General features: G+C 36.0%; 4 protein-coding genes across 6 annotated transcripts; 3 read left to right on the top strand and 1 right to left on the bottom strand.

Moving 5' to 3' along the window:
* The first annotated feature begins 2341 nt into the window (after positions 1 to 2341).
* On the top strand, positions 2342 to 4118 carry LOC112709483 (probable polygalacturonase). The gene is made up of 5 exons (XM_029289318.2): positions 2342 to 2748; positions 2820 to 2940; positions 3021 to 3195; positions 3282 to 3352; positions 3430 to 4118. The coding sequence occupies exons 1-5, from the start codon at positions 2425 to 2427 to the stop codon at positions 4116 to 4118; spliced, it is 1380 nt and encodes a 459-aa protein (XP_029145151.1). The 5' UTR covers positions 2342 to 2424.
* A 476-nt stretch (positions 4119 to 4594) lies between these two features.
* LOC112711616 (heat shock protein 83-like) lies at positions 4595 to 7187 on the top strand. The gene is made up of 4 exons (XM_025764310.3): positions 4595 to 4804; positions 4882 to 5023; positions 5118 to 5398; positions 5491 to 7187. Exons 1-4 carry the CDS (start codon positions 4661 to 4663, stop codon positions 7036 to 7038), a joined length of 2115 nt encoding a protein of 704 aa, XP_025620095.1. The 5' UTR covers positions 4595 to 4660; the 3' UTR covers positions 7039 to 7187.
* A 1672-nt stretch (positions 7188 to 8859) lies between these two features.
* On the top strand, positions 8860 to 10224 carry LOC112711614 (uncharacterized). The gene is made up of 2 exons (XM_025764309.3): positions 8860 to 8998; positions 9110 to 10224. Exon 2 carries the CDS (start codon positions 9110 to 9112, stop codon positions 9896 to 9898), a length of 789 nt encoding a protein of 262 aa, XP_025620094.2. The 5' UTR covers positions 8860 to 8998; the 3' UTR covers positions 9899 to 10224.
* Positions 10225 to 10622: 398 nt separating this feature from the next.
* Positions 10623 to 15337, bottom strand: LOC112711613 (protein REVEILLE 6). Of its 3 annotated transcripts, XM_072203430.1 has the most exons (9): positions 15142 to 15249; positions 14469 to 14814; positions 13456 to 13513; positions 12666 to 12789; positions 12421 to 12591; positions 12197 to 12298; positions 11726 to 11835; positions 11450 to 11509; positions 10623 to 11109 (listed from the first exon to the last, which is right to left on the bottom strand). In XM_072203430.1, the coding sequence occupies exons 2-9, from the start codon at positions 14678 to 14680 to the stop codon at positions 11011 to 11013; spliced, it is 936 nt and encodes a 311-aa protein (XP_072059531.1). In that variant the 5' UTR covers positions 14681 to 14814; positions 15142 to 15249; the 3' UTR covers positions 10623 to 11010. The 3 variants fall into 3 exon arrangements, with proteins under 3 accessions (XP_072059531.1, XP_025620090.1, XP_025620091.1); XM_025764305.3 differs by having other exon boundaries at positions 14469 to 15337; XM_025764306.3 differs by having other exon boundaries at positions 10623 to 11104; positions 14469 to 15337.
* Between the last annotated feature and the right edge of the window lie 1822 nt (positions 15338 to 17159).

The following is a 17159-nucleotide window of genomic DNA, read 5'->3' as shown; positions in this document are numbered from 1 at the left end:
AGGACAACGAGGCCCCTGTGCCAAAAAAATTTAGGTTATTTTTTTGGCACGGGACTAATCAGTCTCAAAAAAAATATCAGAGGCTGGATTAGGTGTTTTTTTTTCTTGGGAACCTCATTGTCCTTTCGAGATAATTGTTAGGAGTCGGATGGGATATTCATTCTTAATTAGGAGATTAACAGAATGAAGGTAACATTAGATGGATAACATTAATTTATATATTTTAATACATCATCCCAAAAAAGAGAAAAATATTAATTTATATATCTTATATTTGAGTCAATTCTAACTGCAATTAACAATATTCCTTTTAAAAATAAGTCTTAAAACAAGAAATATTCATTAACAACAATAAATGGATTTTATTTTCATACTTGATTGTATACTAAAAATATAAACCTTTTTTGTATATAAATAATTTTTATAATGACCTAAAAACATAGTCAAAAAATGGTTAAGTTCCTCCTAGAAGTATTGGGTAAAAGGATGGAACCCAAAAGAACACCTTGAAAAGTTGAATTTCTCTTCTATGAAATGAATTGGTTGGATTTAGAGTGTAAATGTGTCATCTAGTTAAAAGAAAACCAAACTAGATGTCCCTTCACTCATGTCACATACCATGAGCTTTAGTTTAACTTGTAAAAATCAACTTCTTACCTTTCCAGTTGACAAGACTTGAGGTGACACGAATACCTAAAGATATTTTGGAAAAAGCAGTAAACCAAATATCAGATTAAAAATTATTGGACAATAAATTTCCTCTTCATCATGGTTTTACACTATAAAAGGACCTCAAGTCATCTCTTCAAATCATCGTCTTTTTCTTCACAGACCTTCAACCAGACTTTCACCTTCACTTTCACTACTTTTCACTTTCACCTTCACCTTCTTCTAGTCTTTCTGACTTCTGAAACTAATAAGCTAAAAAATCCATCTTTTCCTCTACCCAAATTTTCTTTCATTGTTCTTCATTTCATTCACTACCTTCACGAGTAAAAACTGACGTTATGGTGTCCCACCAAAACACTCGAAACCATTAACCAACCCCTGTCCACTTTAAACAAAGCTCATTCATCCTCTTATGACATTAGTGGAGGTCTCAACACTTGTTTTTCACCTCTATTTTTCATCATTAATTCTTGTATTGTTTATTTGCCATTAATAGAAATATTTTTCTTCACAAATTTATTTACCCCGAATATCTTATCTTAACCATTATTTTTTACTTAATTTATTTTTCACGAAACTCACTCGAATCAATACTATTTAAGACTTTAGGAATAGATGAAACAAATATATTATGTATATACTAAAAATTAATTATTCATGTAAAAATATATTAAAATATAAAATATATATTAAAAATAAATTAAATAATATATATTTATACATAAATACATAATACTTAATTTAGTAATTGATTTTAAAATATAAATAGAATTGTTTTTGGAGTAAAATGATGCCGACTTGTAGTAACTTGTAAGTACCACCTTAAGGCAGATTGAGGTTTTCCTTCCTCCTATATCCCTAATTCAATGTCGTGTAACACCAAAAAAAAATCTGTAGATACATGTGATAAAAATGTTATTGAAAAAACGTTATAGGAATTATAAATAAATAGTTACTTTTAAATATTAAATTTTGTATTTTTTTCCAAATATATTAAAACATAGTAAGTAATATATTTAGTGTCACAGCTTGTTGTCACTCATGTTTATCTGATTGACGGATAATAATATATTTTTTGAAAGAAAACATTCATAAACAACTAGTTTTGACAACACATCTATCTTATTTTTGCATAGTATCGTGCATAATTATTCAAACTAATTATTCTTGTGTTGATGACAATAGAATGACTAGGTTTATGCATGTTTGATAGACAATTAATTAAGTCTATAAAAAATTAAATTTTGGTACATGAAATATTAATCATTATATATGTCTGAAAATCAGTTAAATTTTCTTCATAGCAAATACTAAAAATATTTGATATAATGAACAATGTAATTATTTCACGCACAAAAACGATATTTGCTATTGACCATAATTACTAATATTTTGTACCGTAAGCTTTTCAGACGAATATATCTGCTAACTGAAAAATTCAATTCTATATTTCTATACATAGTTTAAACTTGAAAGCTCATACTAAATAGTTAACGAATCTAAAAATTAATTCATTTAATTGTGATTTCATTCCATAATCACCCTCCAAGAATCTTTTCATCCCATTTCCGTTACATACATACTTATTACACACTCTCTCTTTCTGTATATATATATGTCTCTCTCTGATGGTGATCGCAGCACCATCCATAACATACACCATGAAGCACTCTCCAAAACCTTGCTACGTACGTCGCTAACACTTCCTTTTCACCCTCTCAGTGTTTCTGTTTCAGGATATTGATTGATGATTGTATGCTTGTTCAGGTGATTGGTGTGATATCCGTGGTTGTGATACTGGGATCAGTAGCAGAATGCAGAAGATTTAACGGCATTGAATATCCTGCAATCAACTGCAGAAAGCACAGTGCGGTATTGACTGATTTTGGTGGCGTTGGTGATGGAAAAACTTCCAACACAAAGGCATTTCAATATGCAATAAGCAACCTGAGCCACTATGCATCTGATGGTGGTGCACAGCTTGTTGTGCCACCTGGCAAATGGCTCACTGGAAGCTTTAATCTCACAAGCTATTTCACTCTCTTTCTCCAAAAGGGTGCTCTCATTCTTGCATCTCAGGTATATATAAATACATATACATGACCATTTAATTTTTATGTTCATAATATATGAATGATGCATATTGACAGGATGAATCAGAATGGCCTCCACTTCCTGTTCTACCGTCTTATGGAAGGGGAAGAGATGCTCCTGATGGAAGATTTAGCAGCCTCATCTTTGGAACTAACCTCACTGATGTTGTGATCACCGGTAACTATAAAAAATAATTATATATATTTAGTTGATCATTTTGAAGTCTACAAATTTGTAACTGTCTATGTATTTATAAGGTGCTAATGGCACAATTGACGGGCAAGGATCATATTGGTGGGCCAAGTTCAAACAGAACCAAACCAAACTGACTAGACCATACTTGATAGAGATCATGTACTCTGATCAAATCCAGATTTCAAATCTCACTCTGCTCAATTCTCCATCCTGGTTTGTTCATCCGATATACAGCAGGTTTGATAATTATCCTTAATATACGTACTGTGTATGTTTTCACTCTCAATTTGTGAGCACAAGTTTCATATGATATATGTTTCCAGTAATATAATAATTCAAGGGCTTACGATTGTTGCACCAGTTGACTCTCCCAACACAGATGGAATAAACCCAGGTAATGTTAATGTTTGAAGTTGCAGGTGGTATTTATATTGAGGAATAGTAGGAGTGAAGTGCATTGTTTGTTGACAGATTCATGCAGAAACACTAGGATTGAAGACTGCTACATTGTATCGGGAGATGACTGCATTGCAGTGAAGAGTGGGTGGGATGAATACGGAATCAAATTCGGGAAGCCAACGGAACACGTGATCATCAGGAGACTGACATGCATATCCCCCGACAGCGCCATGATTGCATTAGGCAGTGAAATGTCCGGTGGCATCCGAGATGTGAGGGCTGAAGACATCACGGCCATCAACACGCAATCGGCGGTTAGAATCAAGACAGCAATTGGCAGAGGAGGGTATGTTAAGGACATATTTGTCAAGGGAGCTCAATTGCACACCATGAAGTATGTCTTCTGGATCACCGGTTCATATGGCTCGCATCCTGATAATGGTTTTGATCCAAACGCGCTTCCTCAAATCACTGGGATAAACTACAGAGACTTCACTGCTGACAATGTCACATACTCAGCAAGACTCGAAGGCATCTCCAAGGACCCCTTTAGTGGAATATGCATTTCAAATGTCGATATTCGACTCAGTCAAGAGAAGAACAAGCTTCAATGGAATTGCACGGATGTCTCTGGAGTTACAAAAAATGTCACTCCTCAGCCTTGTGATTTGCTTCCTCTCAAGACAGAAGCCCATGACTGTCCTTATCCAACTGACAAACTCCCCATTGATAGACTTCAACTCCAGACTTGTTCACTTTAAATTTTCTCCTTTTTAATTTTAATAAATAAATAAATAATACAAATCTTGCAACTCCTTTTTTCTTCTTCTTCCCACTCAATGGCATGGTTTAAGTTTAATTATTCTGTTTGAGAACAACAAGAAGGTCTCTATACATGTTACTTGTGTTAGTTATTTTATAGAATCACTAATTTATATACTTCTAATCATAACCAATTTTTCATTCTCAAATCTAAAAGCTTAAACTTAAAAATAAGAAATAAAAGAGCTCCGAACAAAAACCGTTACAACTTACAAGGAGGAACAGGCTCGAGATGGAAAGTCCAGCGATTTGCTGACATGGCAACAACAGAACCCCTAAACGGCAGCGTTTGGCAGCTCCCGCCTTTTTTCCATTGGGTCGAGAGAAAGGTAGAAGAGTCGAGAACCTCTGTAACTGTTGGTTCCTCTGCTCATTTAAATTCCCTTCTTCTCCCTTCATTCTTCATCAGAACAAAGAAAGAAAAAGAAAAAGTACCTGTGCTAGTTTTGCGAGATTCAACCTTAGCGTTCTTCTTCGTGGTATGGCAATGGCGGATGTTCAGATGGGTGAAGTCGAGACCTTTGCATTTCAGGCTGAGATCAACCAGCTTCTCAGCCTCATCATCAACACCTTCTACTCCAACAAGGAGATCTTCCTTCGCGAACTCATCAGCAATGCCTCTGACGTACGTATTTTCCTCCTTTTTCACATGCTCTCTTTCTATTGAATTTTGGATTCTGACTTGTGCATTGTTATATTCAGGCATTGGATAAGATTCGATTCGAGAGCCTCACGGACAAGACCAAGCTGGACGCCAAGCCTGAGCTTTTCATCAGGCTCGTCCCTGACAAGACCAACAAGACCCTCTCCATTATCGACAGCGGCATTGGAATGACCAAAGCAGGTAATAATGCAACTGTTTAAAGATATCCTTTTTTTTTTTCAAACTTGCTATTTTATGCTCATATGATTCTTGTTTCTGTGCGTGGTTTTTTTAGATTTGGTGAACAATTTGGGCACCATTGCGAGGTCCGGGACGAAGGAATTCATGGAGGCGCTGCAGGCAGGTGCTGATGTCAGCATGATTGGCCAATTCGGTGTTGGTTTCTACTCTGCTTACTTGGTTGCAGAGAAGGTGATTGTCACCACCAAGCACAACGACGATGAGCAATACATTTGGGAATCTCAGGCCGGTGGATCATTCACTGTTACTAGGGATGTCAATGGTGAACCACTTGGAAGGGGTACTAAGATTACCTTGTTCCTCAAGGAAGACCAGGTAACCACAAATAGAGTACATTTGTCAATTGATTCATAACATGGTTGAATTGTAGAACTATATGAATGATGAATGATTGATTTTATGACCAGTTGGAATATTTGGAGGAGAGGAGGATTAAGGATCTTGTGAGGAAACACTCGGAGTTCATTAGCTACCCTATCTACCTTTGGACTGAGAAGACAACTGAGAAGGAGATCAGCGACGATGAAGATGACGAGCCTAAGAAGGTGGAGGAAGGAGACGTTGAGGAAGTTGATGAAGAGAAGGAGAAGGACTCCAAGAAGAAGAAGAAGATCAAGGAAGTCTCCCACGAGTGGCAACTCATTAACAAGCAGAAACCTATTTGGCTCCGAAAGCCTGAGGAGATTACCAAGGAGGAGTATGCTTCCTTCTACAAGAGCCTCACCAACGACTGGGAAGACCATTTAGCTGTGAAGCATTTCTCAGTGGAGGGTCAGCTTGAGTTTAAGGCCATTCTATTTGTTCCAAGAAGGGCACCTTTTGATCTGTTTGACACTAGGAAGAAGATGAACAATATGAAGCTCTATGTGAGGAGGGTGTTCATCACGGACAACTGTGAGGAGCTCATCCCTGAGTACCTTGGATTTGTCAAGGGTGTTGTTGACTCTGATGACTTGCCCCTCAACATCTCTCGTGAGATGCTGCAGCAGAACAAAATCTTGAAGGTGATCAGGAAGAATCTAGTGAAGAAGTGCATTGAGATGTTCAATGAAATCGCAGAGAACAAGGAAGACTACAACAGGTTCTATGATGCTTTCTCCAAGAACTTGAAGTTGGGTATCCATGAGGATAGCCAGAACAGAGCCAAGCTGGCTGATTTGCTTAGGTACCATTCTACTAAGAGTGGAGATGAGATGACAAGCTTGAAGGATTATGTTACGAGGATGAAGGAAGGTCAGAAGGAGATTTACTACATCACTGGAGAGAGCAAGAAGGCTGTTGAGAACTCCCCGTTCTTGGAGAGGCTAAAGAAGAAGGGGTATGAGGTTCTGTTCATGGTGGATGCCATTGACGAGTATGCTGTTGGACAATTGAAGGAGTACGACGGGAAGAAGATGGTGTCTGCTACAAAGGAAGGATTGAAGCTTGATGATGACAGCGAGGAAGAGAAGAAGAAAAAAGAGGAGAAGAAGAAGTCGTTTGAGGAGCTCTGCAAGGTGATGAAGGAGATGTTGGGGGACAAAGTAGAGAAGGTGGTTGTCTCAGATAGGATTGTGGAGTCGCCATGCTGTGTGGTGACAGGTGAATATGGTTGGAGTGCAAACATGGAGAGGATCATGAAGGCTCAGGCACTGAGGGATAACAACATGAGTGGGTACATGTCCAGCAAGAAGACCATGGAGATCAATCCAGACAATGGAATCATGGAAGAGCTGAGGAAGAGGGCTGAAGCTGACAAGAACGACAAATCAGTGAAGGACCTCGTGTTGCTTCTGTTTGAGACAGCACTCTTGACTTCTGGCTTCAGCCTTGATGATCCCAACATTTTCGCTGCCAGAATCCACAGGATGCTCAAGCTGGGTCTCAGTATTGATGAGGACACTGGTGTGGACGAAGAAATGCCGGCATTGGACGACGAGGATGCTGAGGAGAGCAAGATGGAGGAAGTGGACTAAGCGCAATATTTTCTAAACGGTGGTGGATGTACATTTCATATTTTTGCTTTTGTAGTTATCAACTATCCATTCCTCGCTGGATGAAGGATATCTTTTGACACGAAAATAAAATAATAAAAAATAAAAAATAGATCAACATTTTTATTAAATTCTAGCTAACATATAACTAGTAAAAAAAGTAAGTCATTAGATAAAATTTTATACTAATCTCATACTATTAAAATTATTATTAATAATTATTTGATGGCTACAAATCACAAAAGTTGCTAATTTTTTAGCACTCCTCTAAAAAAAATTATAAATAATTGTTCATAATTTAATTACCTATTGAATTAAAATTTCTTCAAATTATTAAGTAAAAATCCATGCTTCTTGCTGATACTACATATGCTAGTGAGAGTAATGGTTGCTGTATAGCGGGTCTTCACTCCGCACTTTCACATGCTGTTTTTGTTTTACGTATTTCCTCTCTCTACTGCCTTTCTTCCTACCCAAGTTTCTTCCTCTCTCTTTCTTGTTATTCCAATTTCCAAAACCATATTTTCACGCTAGACCTCCGCATCAGTTAGTAGAACGAAGATATACCTGCCGCTCCGTTCCCTTCACGAGTGAGATTAACCGATTTCTTGATTTCTTTAGCTGCATTGTTGTGTAGTGTGTATCCACGTCTTTTCGCTTCGGCAACCTACGCTAGCTAGATTCTTTCTTTCTCTAATCTCTAGAAGGAAAAAGAAAACAGATTTCAATTTTGAGTCAATGACTCGTTGACGTTGGCCGAATATTTTCCCCAAAAATGAACGAAGAAAGTGGTACTGCGGTATTCTCGGCGTCTTCTCCCTCTGAAAGGTACACTTTTTTGCTCTCTATTCTTATGTGTTGTCTCAACGTGAATGGTGTTCTTTTGATTTGGCATGCAGGCGCTCGAAAATTTCATATTCAAGAGAGTTTCTTCTCTCCTTAGCCAAAGCGGATGGTACGGTAAAATTGCCAAGGGAGGTTAAGCTCTCATCTCCATGGTAAAAAAAAAATTAGATAAAGAAGGGAAAAAACTTTTCTGCTTTTATGTTTTGAAAGATTACTCTGACGCCTTCCGTTGATTGCTTGATTTGTGTGTATTTATTGAACAGTTTTTTAGAAGATGCATCGGGTCTTCTATCGCCGCCTTTCTGTGTTCCTGGTATTTTGATGCTTATATCATATTATTATGGATGATTGTTGCAATACTGTGGTTTTACATTGACAAGATCGGCTTCGTAAATTTATGTTTTGATACAAATTCTGGATGTCATGAACGTCTGACCCTAAGTTACTCTCAACATTCTGGATAAAGCTAATCATCTACTGCATCGGAATAATGAACCCTATCGGCCTCCTTGCATCTACAAGGTATGGTTTCAGCTATAGTATTTTTTTTTTTCCTGCTCAGAAAATTAATTTGTCTACGAGGAATTTATTTAATGCGTGGAAACTTCTTTGTTTCTTCTTTGTTTTTTCAGGCATTCCTTCCTTCAAGTAGCGATGGTAAGGACTTGCTTAATAGTGATACACCCGGATCTGCTGAGAGCACAAATCAAGATAAAGCAAAAGCAGAAGGCGAAAGATGGAGAAAAGGTACAATCCTGTCATTTGGTGCTTCATTGCAGTCGTCATAGGTTGTCAACTTGCTGATTCTGATAAGCTTTACACATTTTGATAAGATACACACGACAAAACTTGTTATGGAACTGTGTATTATACAATATATATGCAATACCTGAAGATGAATTAAAATGCAGTTACAGTCAGACTGCCAAAGGAGGAAATTTGGTATTCAAGCAAAAACACTGATTCTGAAGAATATTCAGGCACAACTCTGGTGTCTCCAGCAACCAGACACTTGAATGTTTCACAAAGAGAAAGTCTGATTCAACCATCCAAAGTACCAAAGGCTACCAAAGGTTGTTGTCTCCAGCACCACCAGGTGAGTTTGTTCCACAAGTCCATGAACCATATACATACAACTCTGAACGTTCTATCCATGTTGGATGATAGTATGCACTTTATGGACTTTGAAACACATTCAAAATTTCAGATGGTGAATCCACCAGGAACTCCTCTTGTCATGGAACCGCTACAGGGAAGCAAACCACCAAATTTCTTAAGCCAGGAGAACTGTGGGAATAACCAAAAGAATCATGGTGAAGTGGAATATGAAACCCTTATCCAGGAGATGAAACTAAGTAATATACCAGTTTGTGTCCATGTTTCTCCACCAGCAATCGAAATATGTGATCTCTCAGAGTCGGACACTTCTACTACTTCTCCTGTAGAAGGTGACAAACAGTCAAGTTCTTACAGCAGCAGCATAGATGGAAGATCAAATTCTAGCTTTGAACTTTGTTTGCCTGATGAGGAGAGTTTGATTTGCTTTGATGGACCATTCTTGATGTCTGATGTGGAAAAATTGACAATGGTTGATGATTCAATGTCTAGTAGCGCCCCAAGCTCACCTCGCGATATGATTGAGAAGCTAGTAGAATCTTTACTCAATGATGAAAGCTGTCCTGCACCACATCTGAACGATCGTATAGTGCATCATGGAGCTGGATTGGAAGGCTTTGGTTATCTTCCGCATGCACAGCATTCTTACACAGAGTTCTGTTCCAATCAACTGAATCTGCAAAGGGATGAACAAATGCATAGTAGTTTCCAGAAAAACTCCATCTATTCAGCAATGTCTTCTTCTGCAGCATCGCACTCTCACCCATCCAGCACAGCTTGTCAACCCTTCGCTCTATCTCACGATGAGCTGAGAAGAGTTCATGATCAGCTGAAAAGGGCTGATAATCGAATTGGTCAATTAAGCTCCAGCAGAAGATAAATACAGGAAAACGTCAACTCAGCACCTAAAGTGTATCACATGTTGCAATGACACCACTTCAGAACCTGAACTCAATGCAGAGTTGTACCTTGGGAGTTTTTTGTAGGAAGTTATGATTTCAGTTGCTGATTTTTTTTCCATTCATGGTTAGATTCTCATAGTGATAGCAACATCAATCATGAATTTGCACACAAGGCAGTGGCACCCGTACTTCAAATTTCGTGAATGACAAGTAGCCAGATATGTTGTCCAAACTGGAACCAAAAGGACAATTGTCCGCTTGAATGTTTCACATTTTTCAGTCAAATACTAATAGTTGCGAAATCTATATACAGTAACTAGCATCAGAAAAAGTTTACGCAATAAATGGGTACACGTATATTTAGCTGCTTGAAATACCGTATTACATCAAAGGGAATGTTTACTAGTGATCACAGATAATGGCACAGCAGCTAAAGAATAAAGTGGTAACTTTAGCAGAACTATGCAGTTGCCTTCCATCAAACTTGGCATTCTGTTTGATTTGATCACCAGTCAGGATAAGATATAGTTCGATTGAAGTTTTCGAAAAGTCGACACTTAAAATTTTGGTTTTATTCCTTGATTTGGCTACCTTTTCCTTAAACATATTAAGCTCAAGGGAAATGTACATGGTTGATGAACCAATTGAGATTAGGTCATAAATAAATAGTAAGTATATTTGATTCTATTTTGAAAACATTGATTTCAAGTAAACCAGGCCCGATGGCCTTCCATTATTTATAAACCAGATCAAAAATTTTATACTGTCAATGTCTATACTTTTGTGCTGCCTAAAAACTGCCTTGCTAGTTGCTAGATATTAAACCAAAAAGTCTGAAACACATATTCGGTCCTGTACATACATACACAGAACTAGGAAAGCTATACATAGGGGCTTTATTGTATTCTTTTCTAACAAGTTGATTGATATATACATGATCTAAATGAATGCGGGGAATTGAAACCCTTGCTTAGTCTGGAACCTCTCAGCTTGCTGCCCTTCCGTGGCATCTTCATCTCATCACGCAAAATCCTAATCAATGACAACATCTAATTTGTGAAAATGAAGTCATTTTCTGCCTCTGCTGCATCTAAGTAGCTGTCTTCAACTGCCCACCAGTCATAGGTCTATCTGCATTGATGTAGCTGTCTGTTTCAAGTTCCACCTCATACGAGGCAAGCAACCTTCTCTGCATGAACATATATGAATCTCATTATCATTCCTTCTATCCTTGAGCATACAATTTAATGTCGACCATAGTAGTCAGTTCAAGTTTCTACAGAGATGAGAATTTCAACATGTATGTGATGCTTTTGTAGGAATGTGGCACGACTTAGACAGTTTCAAATAAACGAGGAACATCAGCATACCACTTCAAGCTATGTATCCTCAGGAAATAAATTCATTATAAAGATCAAGCACTTAGATGCCAAAATATAACAGTGGGGTGAGCCTCAAGCAGGAAATATTCTGCTCATCATTACATATTTAGTTATAGCAATATAAAGATCAATGACACAAATACTTACATGATCCTCAAAATCTGGGCTCCTTAAATTGATAGACAGATTTCTCATCAGTAGTAGCACCTAAACAGAGTATGATTTGGTAAGTACTTCTCTAACATAAATTTATAACTCACATTTCTAATATTCGTCCAAAGTCAATATTTCAAAGCCTTTGTAGAAATAAAGTTTCAATATCTTAACTCCATTTAAGGAGTAGGAATTATTTGTTTGAAGCAAATGGAAATGGACTGTCAAAAGAAATTATTCATTGGACAGTAAGAACACAGGCAAACATACCGTTTCAACATCTATAGGATCCATCCTTTTTAGTTTCTGTAGATGCCCAGTTATGCTTGGGTCAAATACACTGCCAATGAACCGGTACACTTGAGTGAAATCCGGAAGAACTGAATGAAAGGGGAAAACGTTAGATTGACAATTGAAACAACAATAAATATTAAACAAATTGTAACATAGCCTGATTATGTGTGTATTTTTACCATCGATCATGAAAGGCCAAGTTTGGCACTCATGATAGTATCTAATCAATGGTGAAAAATCTACACATGCCCAGGTCATACGACACTGTCACATTAGAGGATACATCTCCCCATAATTACTTCTTATGCCAAATATTCTTTAGTTATAAAGCACAATGTGTACAGACTATGCTTATAACAGCAATATACAACCTTGTCATGCATACAGTATAATGTGATGTAACAATCAAAAACGAAAAAATAGAAAATTAAATATTTAAAGGCTTGCCTCTCAAAGGATGGCTATTATTCCCTTGAACATTAGATTCACCAGGTGCTTGTGCTCTGGGAGTGCTTTCGCTGCTACTACAACAGTTATTTACTTTTTGCCCTAAATACATGATATTGCAAACACAAGAAATTAGTCAATAACTTTAACAAATCATATAAACAACTTCCATTAACTATTTGTCATGTATTTTTCCAAGTATAGAAAATCGCAGCTTTTAATACCATGCAATACATTGGTTTTTTGCTGCAGGGTGTTGTTTGACCAGGAAGACACCGCAGTGCTAACAATAGGTGTTTTAAGCATTGCTGAAGAATCAGGCTGCAGGACATGTCCACATTCAAGCAAAGCAGATGAAGACTGAAATGATCCAGATACTTGCGCGAGTACTGGTGCTGTGATATATCACTTATAATTATTAGATAAAACTGAATTGTGTTTCCAAAAAGTGTATGGCAAAGATTACAACCATTTTTAGAAGCTTTCTGAGGATATGGATGAGCGGCTTTTCGTTTTGGTCTGGGTGGAGGAAGATGTTCACTTGTCCCGCTCTTCTGAACTTTTAGAAAGTATTTCTGTGCATGGCTACGTATCTGCAAACTCAGTAAAAAATAATTTTCAGAACTTAAATGGGAATAGAGGCATCTGACATCTGTTATCTGTAAGTCAATTTAATAAGATACACACCAACTCTTATAAAATTTCAGATACTTTCAGATCTGTCAATCCATCAACTCTAAAAGATATTCTTTTAACCTATTTCTTACACATAAATTCCATATACAGTCATATCCATCAATTCATTGAATCTGCAACTTTCTATAGTTCAAATTTCAATACATTTTAATCCTTCTATAGCAGGCACATGGAACTCACATAATACATCAATTAATCTACAGTTGATGCTCTTCAAACTTTCAGCAAATGATCAGCACGTTGATATGCTAAATGGTTTCACAACTTTTGTCTCTCACTCTCACCGCAGAAGAAAATTTTAATGAACAGAGGTTTCACAGAAACGCCTACCAGCACAGGCGCATCAAAAGTCAGAGAGAATGACATGGGAATCCAAGGAGATCATGACCTAGTAACACACAACGACCAAAAGGAGAGGGAGTGCAGAAAAGGGAAAAAAAGTTACATAATTTCATTCTGGACATCCTCTAATTCCTCAAGCAAGTGGCAAAAGCTATAATCTAACGATCAATTTAGGGAAACAGCATATTTCCCTTCCAGTCTAAAATTGCATCTGAAATTACCTGGATAACTGTCTTCGATCCAACAAATGCTTCAATCTTTTTCCAGTCACGGTCAAACCTAAATACAGAATAAAAAGAACAAGCATCATCAGATGATGTAAAATGGTAGCAGCAGGACGAGAAAAAAATAAAAAAAATAAATATAAAAAACCAACAGAGATAGGAACTACAAATTAACTTGCATTCGAATGATAAATTTAATTTAGTGAATTTAATAGTCTGTATCAAGTTTTTAACATAAATATGATTCTTCAGTACTAATTAAAATTTAAATTTAACGCTTCATTTTGCTACTAATTTCGTACTGAATTAGTTCTTTTTATGTGCTTCTCCCACATGAATTTACTCTAGTTGACAAGTGAGTTAAAACCTATATTTAAATGCGACTTTAGTACATAAAGGCTAAAGCTATTGCCTATTGTTCCTAATTCCCATTCTCTCGCTGGACAAGTGACAATACAACTCTGCTCTATCCCAGCTACATCATTTGCCCAGTTGATATCTAATCTTCAATTCGTTCGTTCATACAAGATTATCAGACTAAAAAATAATTTCAGCATCTGATGAAAATATTTTGATGTTATAAAGTAACTAGCGAACAAAGGTTTTCTTCCTTCCCAATAGGAGTGAAAAAAGAAATCCACAAAATTGAAAGAACTCATTACACTAAAAAACGGATAACAAAGTAAAAGCAGCCACAGAATCCAGCAACACACAACCATTCACAGTGAGAAGCGCTAGCTTGGCTATCATTTTTTTTTTATCTTACATTGTCAATTCATCACTACTCCAGGTAGAATTTGAAATTTACCCCTCCCAACATCTTCAAACTCACCAAATTCACCATAGATCCCAAGATTTTAAAATTCAAACCTTCACAATCACATGTAATTGTACCAATTCCTCAGAAGCAATTCTCCACAAATGCATGTCACATTTGAACTTCATAATTCACACATTACATCATATTTCAGAATAAATAAATTGGAAAGATAAAAAGATTGAGACTTTACAGTTGAAGAGCTTCGAGGAACTTGTCGTGCTCGGGTTCGGTCCAGCTCTCTCTAGATTTAGTTATAGTGTATGGCTTCCGCGTCTTCTTGGCGGGGTCCTCCGCCGAGTTGGCGGTGGACGTCCCCGGGGTTGCGGCCAACGGAACGAGGCTGGGGAGCGCACTGGGATCGAGGTAGAATCCCTCTGAGGGGTTCGGGTTCTTCGATACCATTTCTGTGAGTTTTAAGCAGAGAGAGAGAGATGCGGCTGTTATAGCTGCGAGTAACAGAAATTTATAGGGAATTGATTCGAGGTTGTTTCTTCATACAGTTCGCTTTCAGTTAGGTGCATGACCAAGACCAATGCCTGTTCACCACGTCATCATTTAAAATCTTATAGAGACACAGATTGAGCAGTTTACATTTTACAATGCACTTAATTAAGCCAAACACTAATTAATCAGTATTCTTTTCTCAGTTTTGTGCATATTTTTATTGTTTATGACTTGTTAATAAAGAACCATAAAGTTGTAGCAGTTCATTTATAAAGTATTTTGTTAACATTTTTGTATGATTAATTAATTATAGTCCACTACTTTGGTTTGGAATGGGGATTGGGGAAAGAGGAAAAGTCGAAAATATATATCAAAAGTGAAAAGCACAAGAAATTTCAGGAGGTAGTTGTTTGCAATACATGGTCATGGTGTGTCCCAATTCCTCTCAGCCCATGTGCTCATTTATTATTGTTATGCCTCTCGAACTACTTTGCGCTTTGCTTTGGTTGTCTACAGAACTAGAGCTCGGCTTATAGAGTTGGTGAAAACTTGGATTTAACAGAACAAGTAAGAAGAGAAAAGTGGCATTGGATTTCGATGGTTAAGAACTAAGACGGTTATACACTTATACGTGTCAGTGAAAGGGTGTGTTGGGTCCAAAGAAGATGGGCCCACAAACCATGCAGTCCAGAAGATATCCAACAAGATATTTTGTGGTAGGCCCACGATTGTACGGTATGGACCAAAGCCCCTTTGCTTGGATTTCCCTTTCCATCTTTGTGTCATAAGGCATAACCATCAGACATTTGTTGTAGAAATAGATCTTTTCAATTTTTTTAACAATTTAGTGGATAAAGTATAATTTTTTATTTTTTATTTTTTTAAATATATATTTTTTTAATTTTACTTATAAAATTAATGATTTATCAAATTTTATTTTTTTAATTGTTAAAAAAAATTGAGATGATTTATTTTCATTTGTTATTACTGCACTTTCATATCTTTATTGGATTTTATTGGTGGTGTAAAAAAGGGCAATTGCATTTCAGTTATTGATATTGTGTGTAAGTAATAAACGGTAATTGCTACAGTGTTTAAAGTTTAATGTTTATTACTTTAATTTGTTAAAAAAACTAAAATTAATATTTAATTTAAAAAGCATAAAAATAAATACTTTTTAAATACTTAATATTTATTTAAGAAGATAAATTTGACAAACTCAAAATCAAAATAAAAGGTGCCAAGTCACCAAAAAAAATAAAAGGTGCCAGAGAATTGAACATAATAAATTCATAGTGAGCATTATTTTTTAATAAAAATAACACTTTTAATTTATATCATATATCAAAAATTTGATATATGTTAATGTATTTAATTGACAAAATTAAATATCTTTATTTAAAGGTAGATATTTCTATAAAAATACGTAAAATATTTTTTATAAAGACGTTTATGTGTTGTATTATTATTAGATGTATTAGTAAATCGATTATTTTTTAATTTTTTAATTAATTAAAATAAAATCGATTTTTTTATAACAATAACAATAAATATAATTATCAGATCCGGTCGAACTAAGGAATTTACGTAACCCACTGAACTTAGTGAGATTAGTGAAGCATTGGGCTTGAATTTGAGTTTGGACAAGGATAAGAGGTTAGGATTGCAGCCGAGGCCTTGGATCAGTGGCAGCATCATCTGCCTCGCTGGGAGCTGCACCCGGGTTCGAATCCTCAGTGAGGAATATAGAACCCATGTTAGTAATACCCATGTAGTGTGTGTGAGTGTGTTGTGTGAGTGTGTAATACATGGGTGTAATGCCTAGGATTGGGGTTGTCCAATCCACTTGACCAAAAAAAAAAAAAAAAAAGAGGTTAGGATTAGGATTAGAATTTTTTTTTTCTAAGGATCTAATTGTATTTTTAAATTATTAGAGATTTAAATGTTCGCAAAACAAAAAATTAGGAATATATTTGTTTTTTATCAAAAATTTTAAATATGATTCGGTTCAAATTGTACAAATTAATCAGATCAAACCGGATCTAATAATTATAATGTGGACAGTTGAATTTATTATTGTTGCTATAATAAATCGATTTTATTTTGATTTATTAAAAAATAAATTATTAACTAATTTAATAAAAATATTTAATAATAATATAATACATATAAATATCTTTAAAAAGATATTTTTAATATCTTTATTAAAGTAGTATCCTTATTTAAATGGCTCCTAGCGTGTGTCAATTTGCGCATGTATGTATTTAGTTTTTATCCCAACTCAAGTTGTACTAATCCCTTGTTTCCTGTTTTTTGATTCCGAAATGAATATACATGTTCTATCATTTCAAACCAGTGACCCACTCCACTCCAATCCAGTAAAATATTCCTTTAGGAAAGATGACCACACTATACTACATACATCCTTCAACTAATT

This window comes from Arachis hypogaea, chromosome 9, assembly GCF_003086295.3.
Source record: "Arachis hypogaea cultivar Tifrunner chromosome 9, arahy.Tifrunner.gnm2.J5K5, whole genome shotgun sequence".
In the NCBI taxonomy this organism is placed as follows: Eukaryota; Viridiplantae; Streptophyta; class Magnoliopsida; order Fabales; family Fabaceae; genus Arachis; species Arachis hypogaea.
Note: the sequence above shows the minus strand (reverse complement) of the source record. Positions and strands in the feature narration are given on the sequence as shown.

What these genes read in the sequence shown, in the direction of transcription:
- LOC112711613 (XM_025764305.3), bottom strand. Translation starts at nt 14,680, where the DNA reads ATGGTATCGAAGAACCCGAACCCCTCAGAGGGATTCTACCTCGATCCC. An exon ending in GATCGAAGACAGTTATCCAG is followed by an intron (nt 12,790 to 13,455) that starts GTAATTTCAGAT and finishes CTGAGTTTGCAG; the next exon opens with ATACGTAGCCATGCACAGAA. An exon ending in ATCCTATAGATGTTGAAACG is followed by an intron (nt 11,510 to 11,725) that starts GTATGTTTGCCT and finishes TACTCTGTTTAG; the next exon opens with GTGCTACTACTGATGAGAAA.
- LOC112711616 (XM_025764310.3), top strand. Translation starts at nt 4,661, where the DNA reads ATGGCAATGGCGGATGTTCAGATGGGTGAAGTCGAGACCTTTGCATTT. An exon ending in CATTGGAATGACCAAAGCAG is followed by an intron (nt 5,024 to 5,117) that starts GTAATAATGCAA and finishes TGGTTTTTTTAG; the next exon opens with ATTTGGTGAACAATTTGGGC. An exon ending in TGTTCCTCAAGGAAGACCAG is followed by an intron (nt 5,399 to 5,490) that starts GTAACCACAAAT and finishes TTTTATGACCAG; the next exon opens with TTGGAATATTTGGAGGAGAG.
- LOC112711614 (XM_025764309.3), top strand. Translation starts at nt 9,110, where the DNA reads ATGGTGAATCCACCAGGAACTCCTCTTGTCATGGAACCGCTACAGGGA.
- LOC112709483 (XM_029289318.2), top strand. Translation starts at nt 2,425, where the DNA reads ATGCTTGTTCAGGTGATTGGTGTGATATCCGTGGTTGTGATACTGGGA. An exon ending in CTCTCATTCTTGCATCTCAG is followed by an intron (nt 2,749 to 2,819) that starts GTATATATAAAT and finishes GCATATTGACAG; the next exon opens with GATGAATCAGAATGGCCTCC. An exon ending in CACAGATGGAATAAACCCAG is followed by an intron (nt 3,353 to 3,429) that starts GTAATGTTAATG and finishes GTTTGTTGACAG; the next exon opens with ATTCATGCAGAAACACTAGG.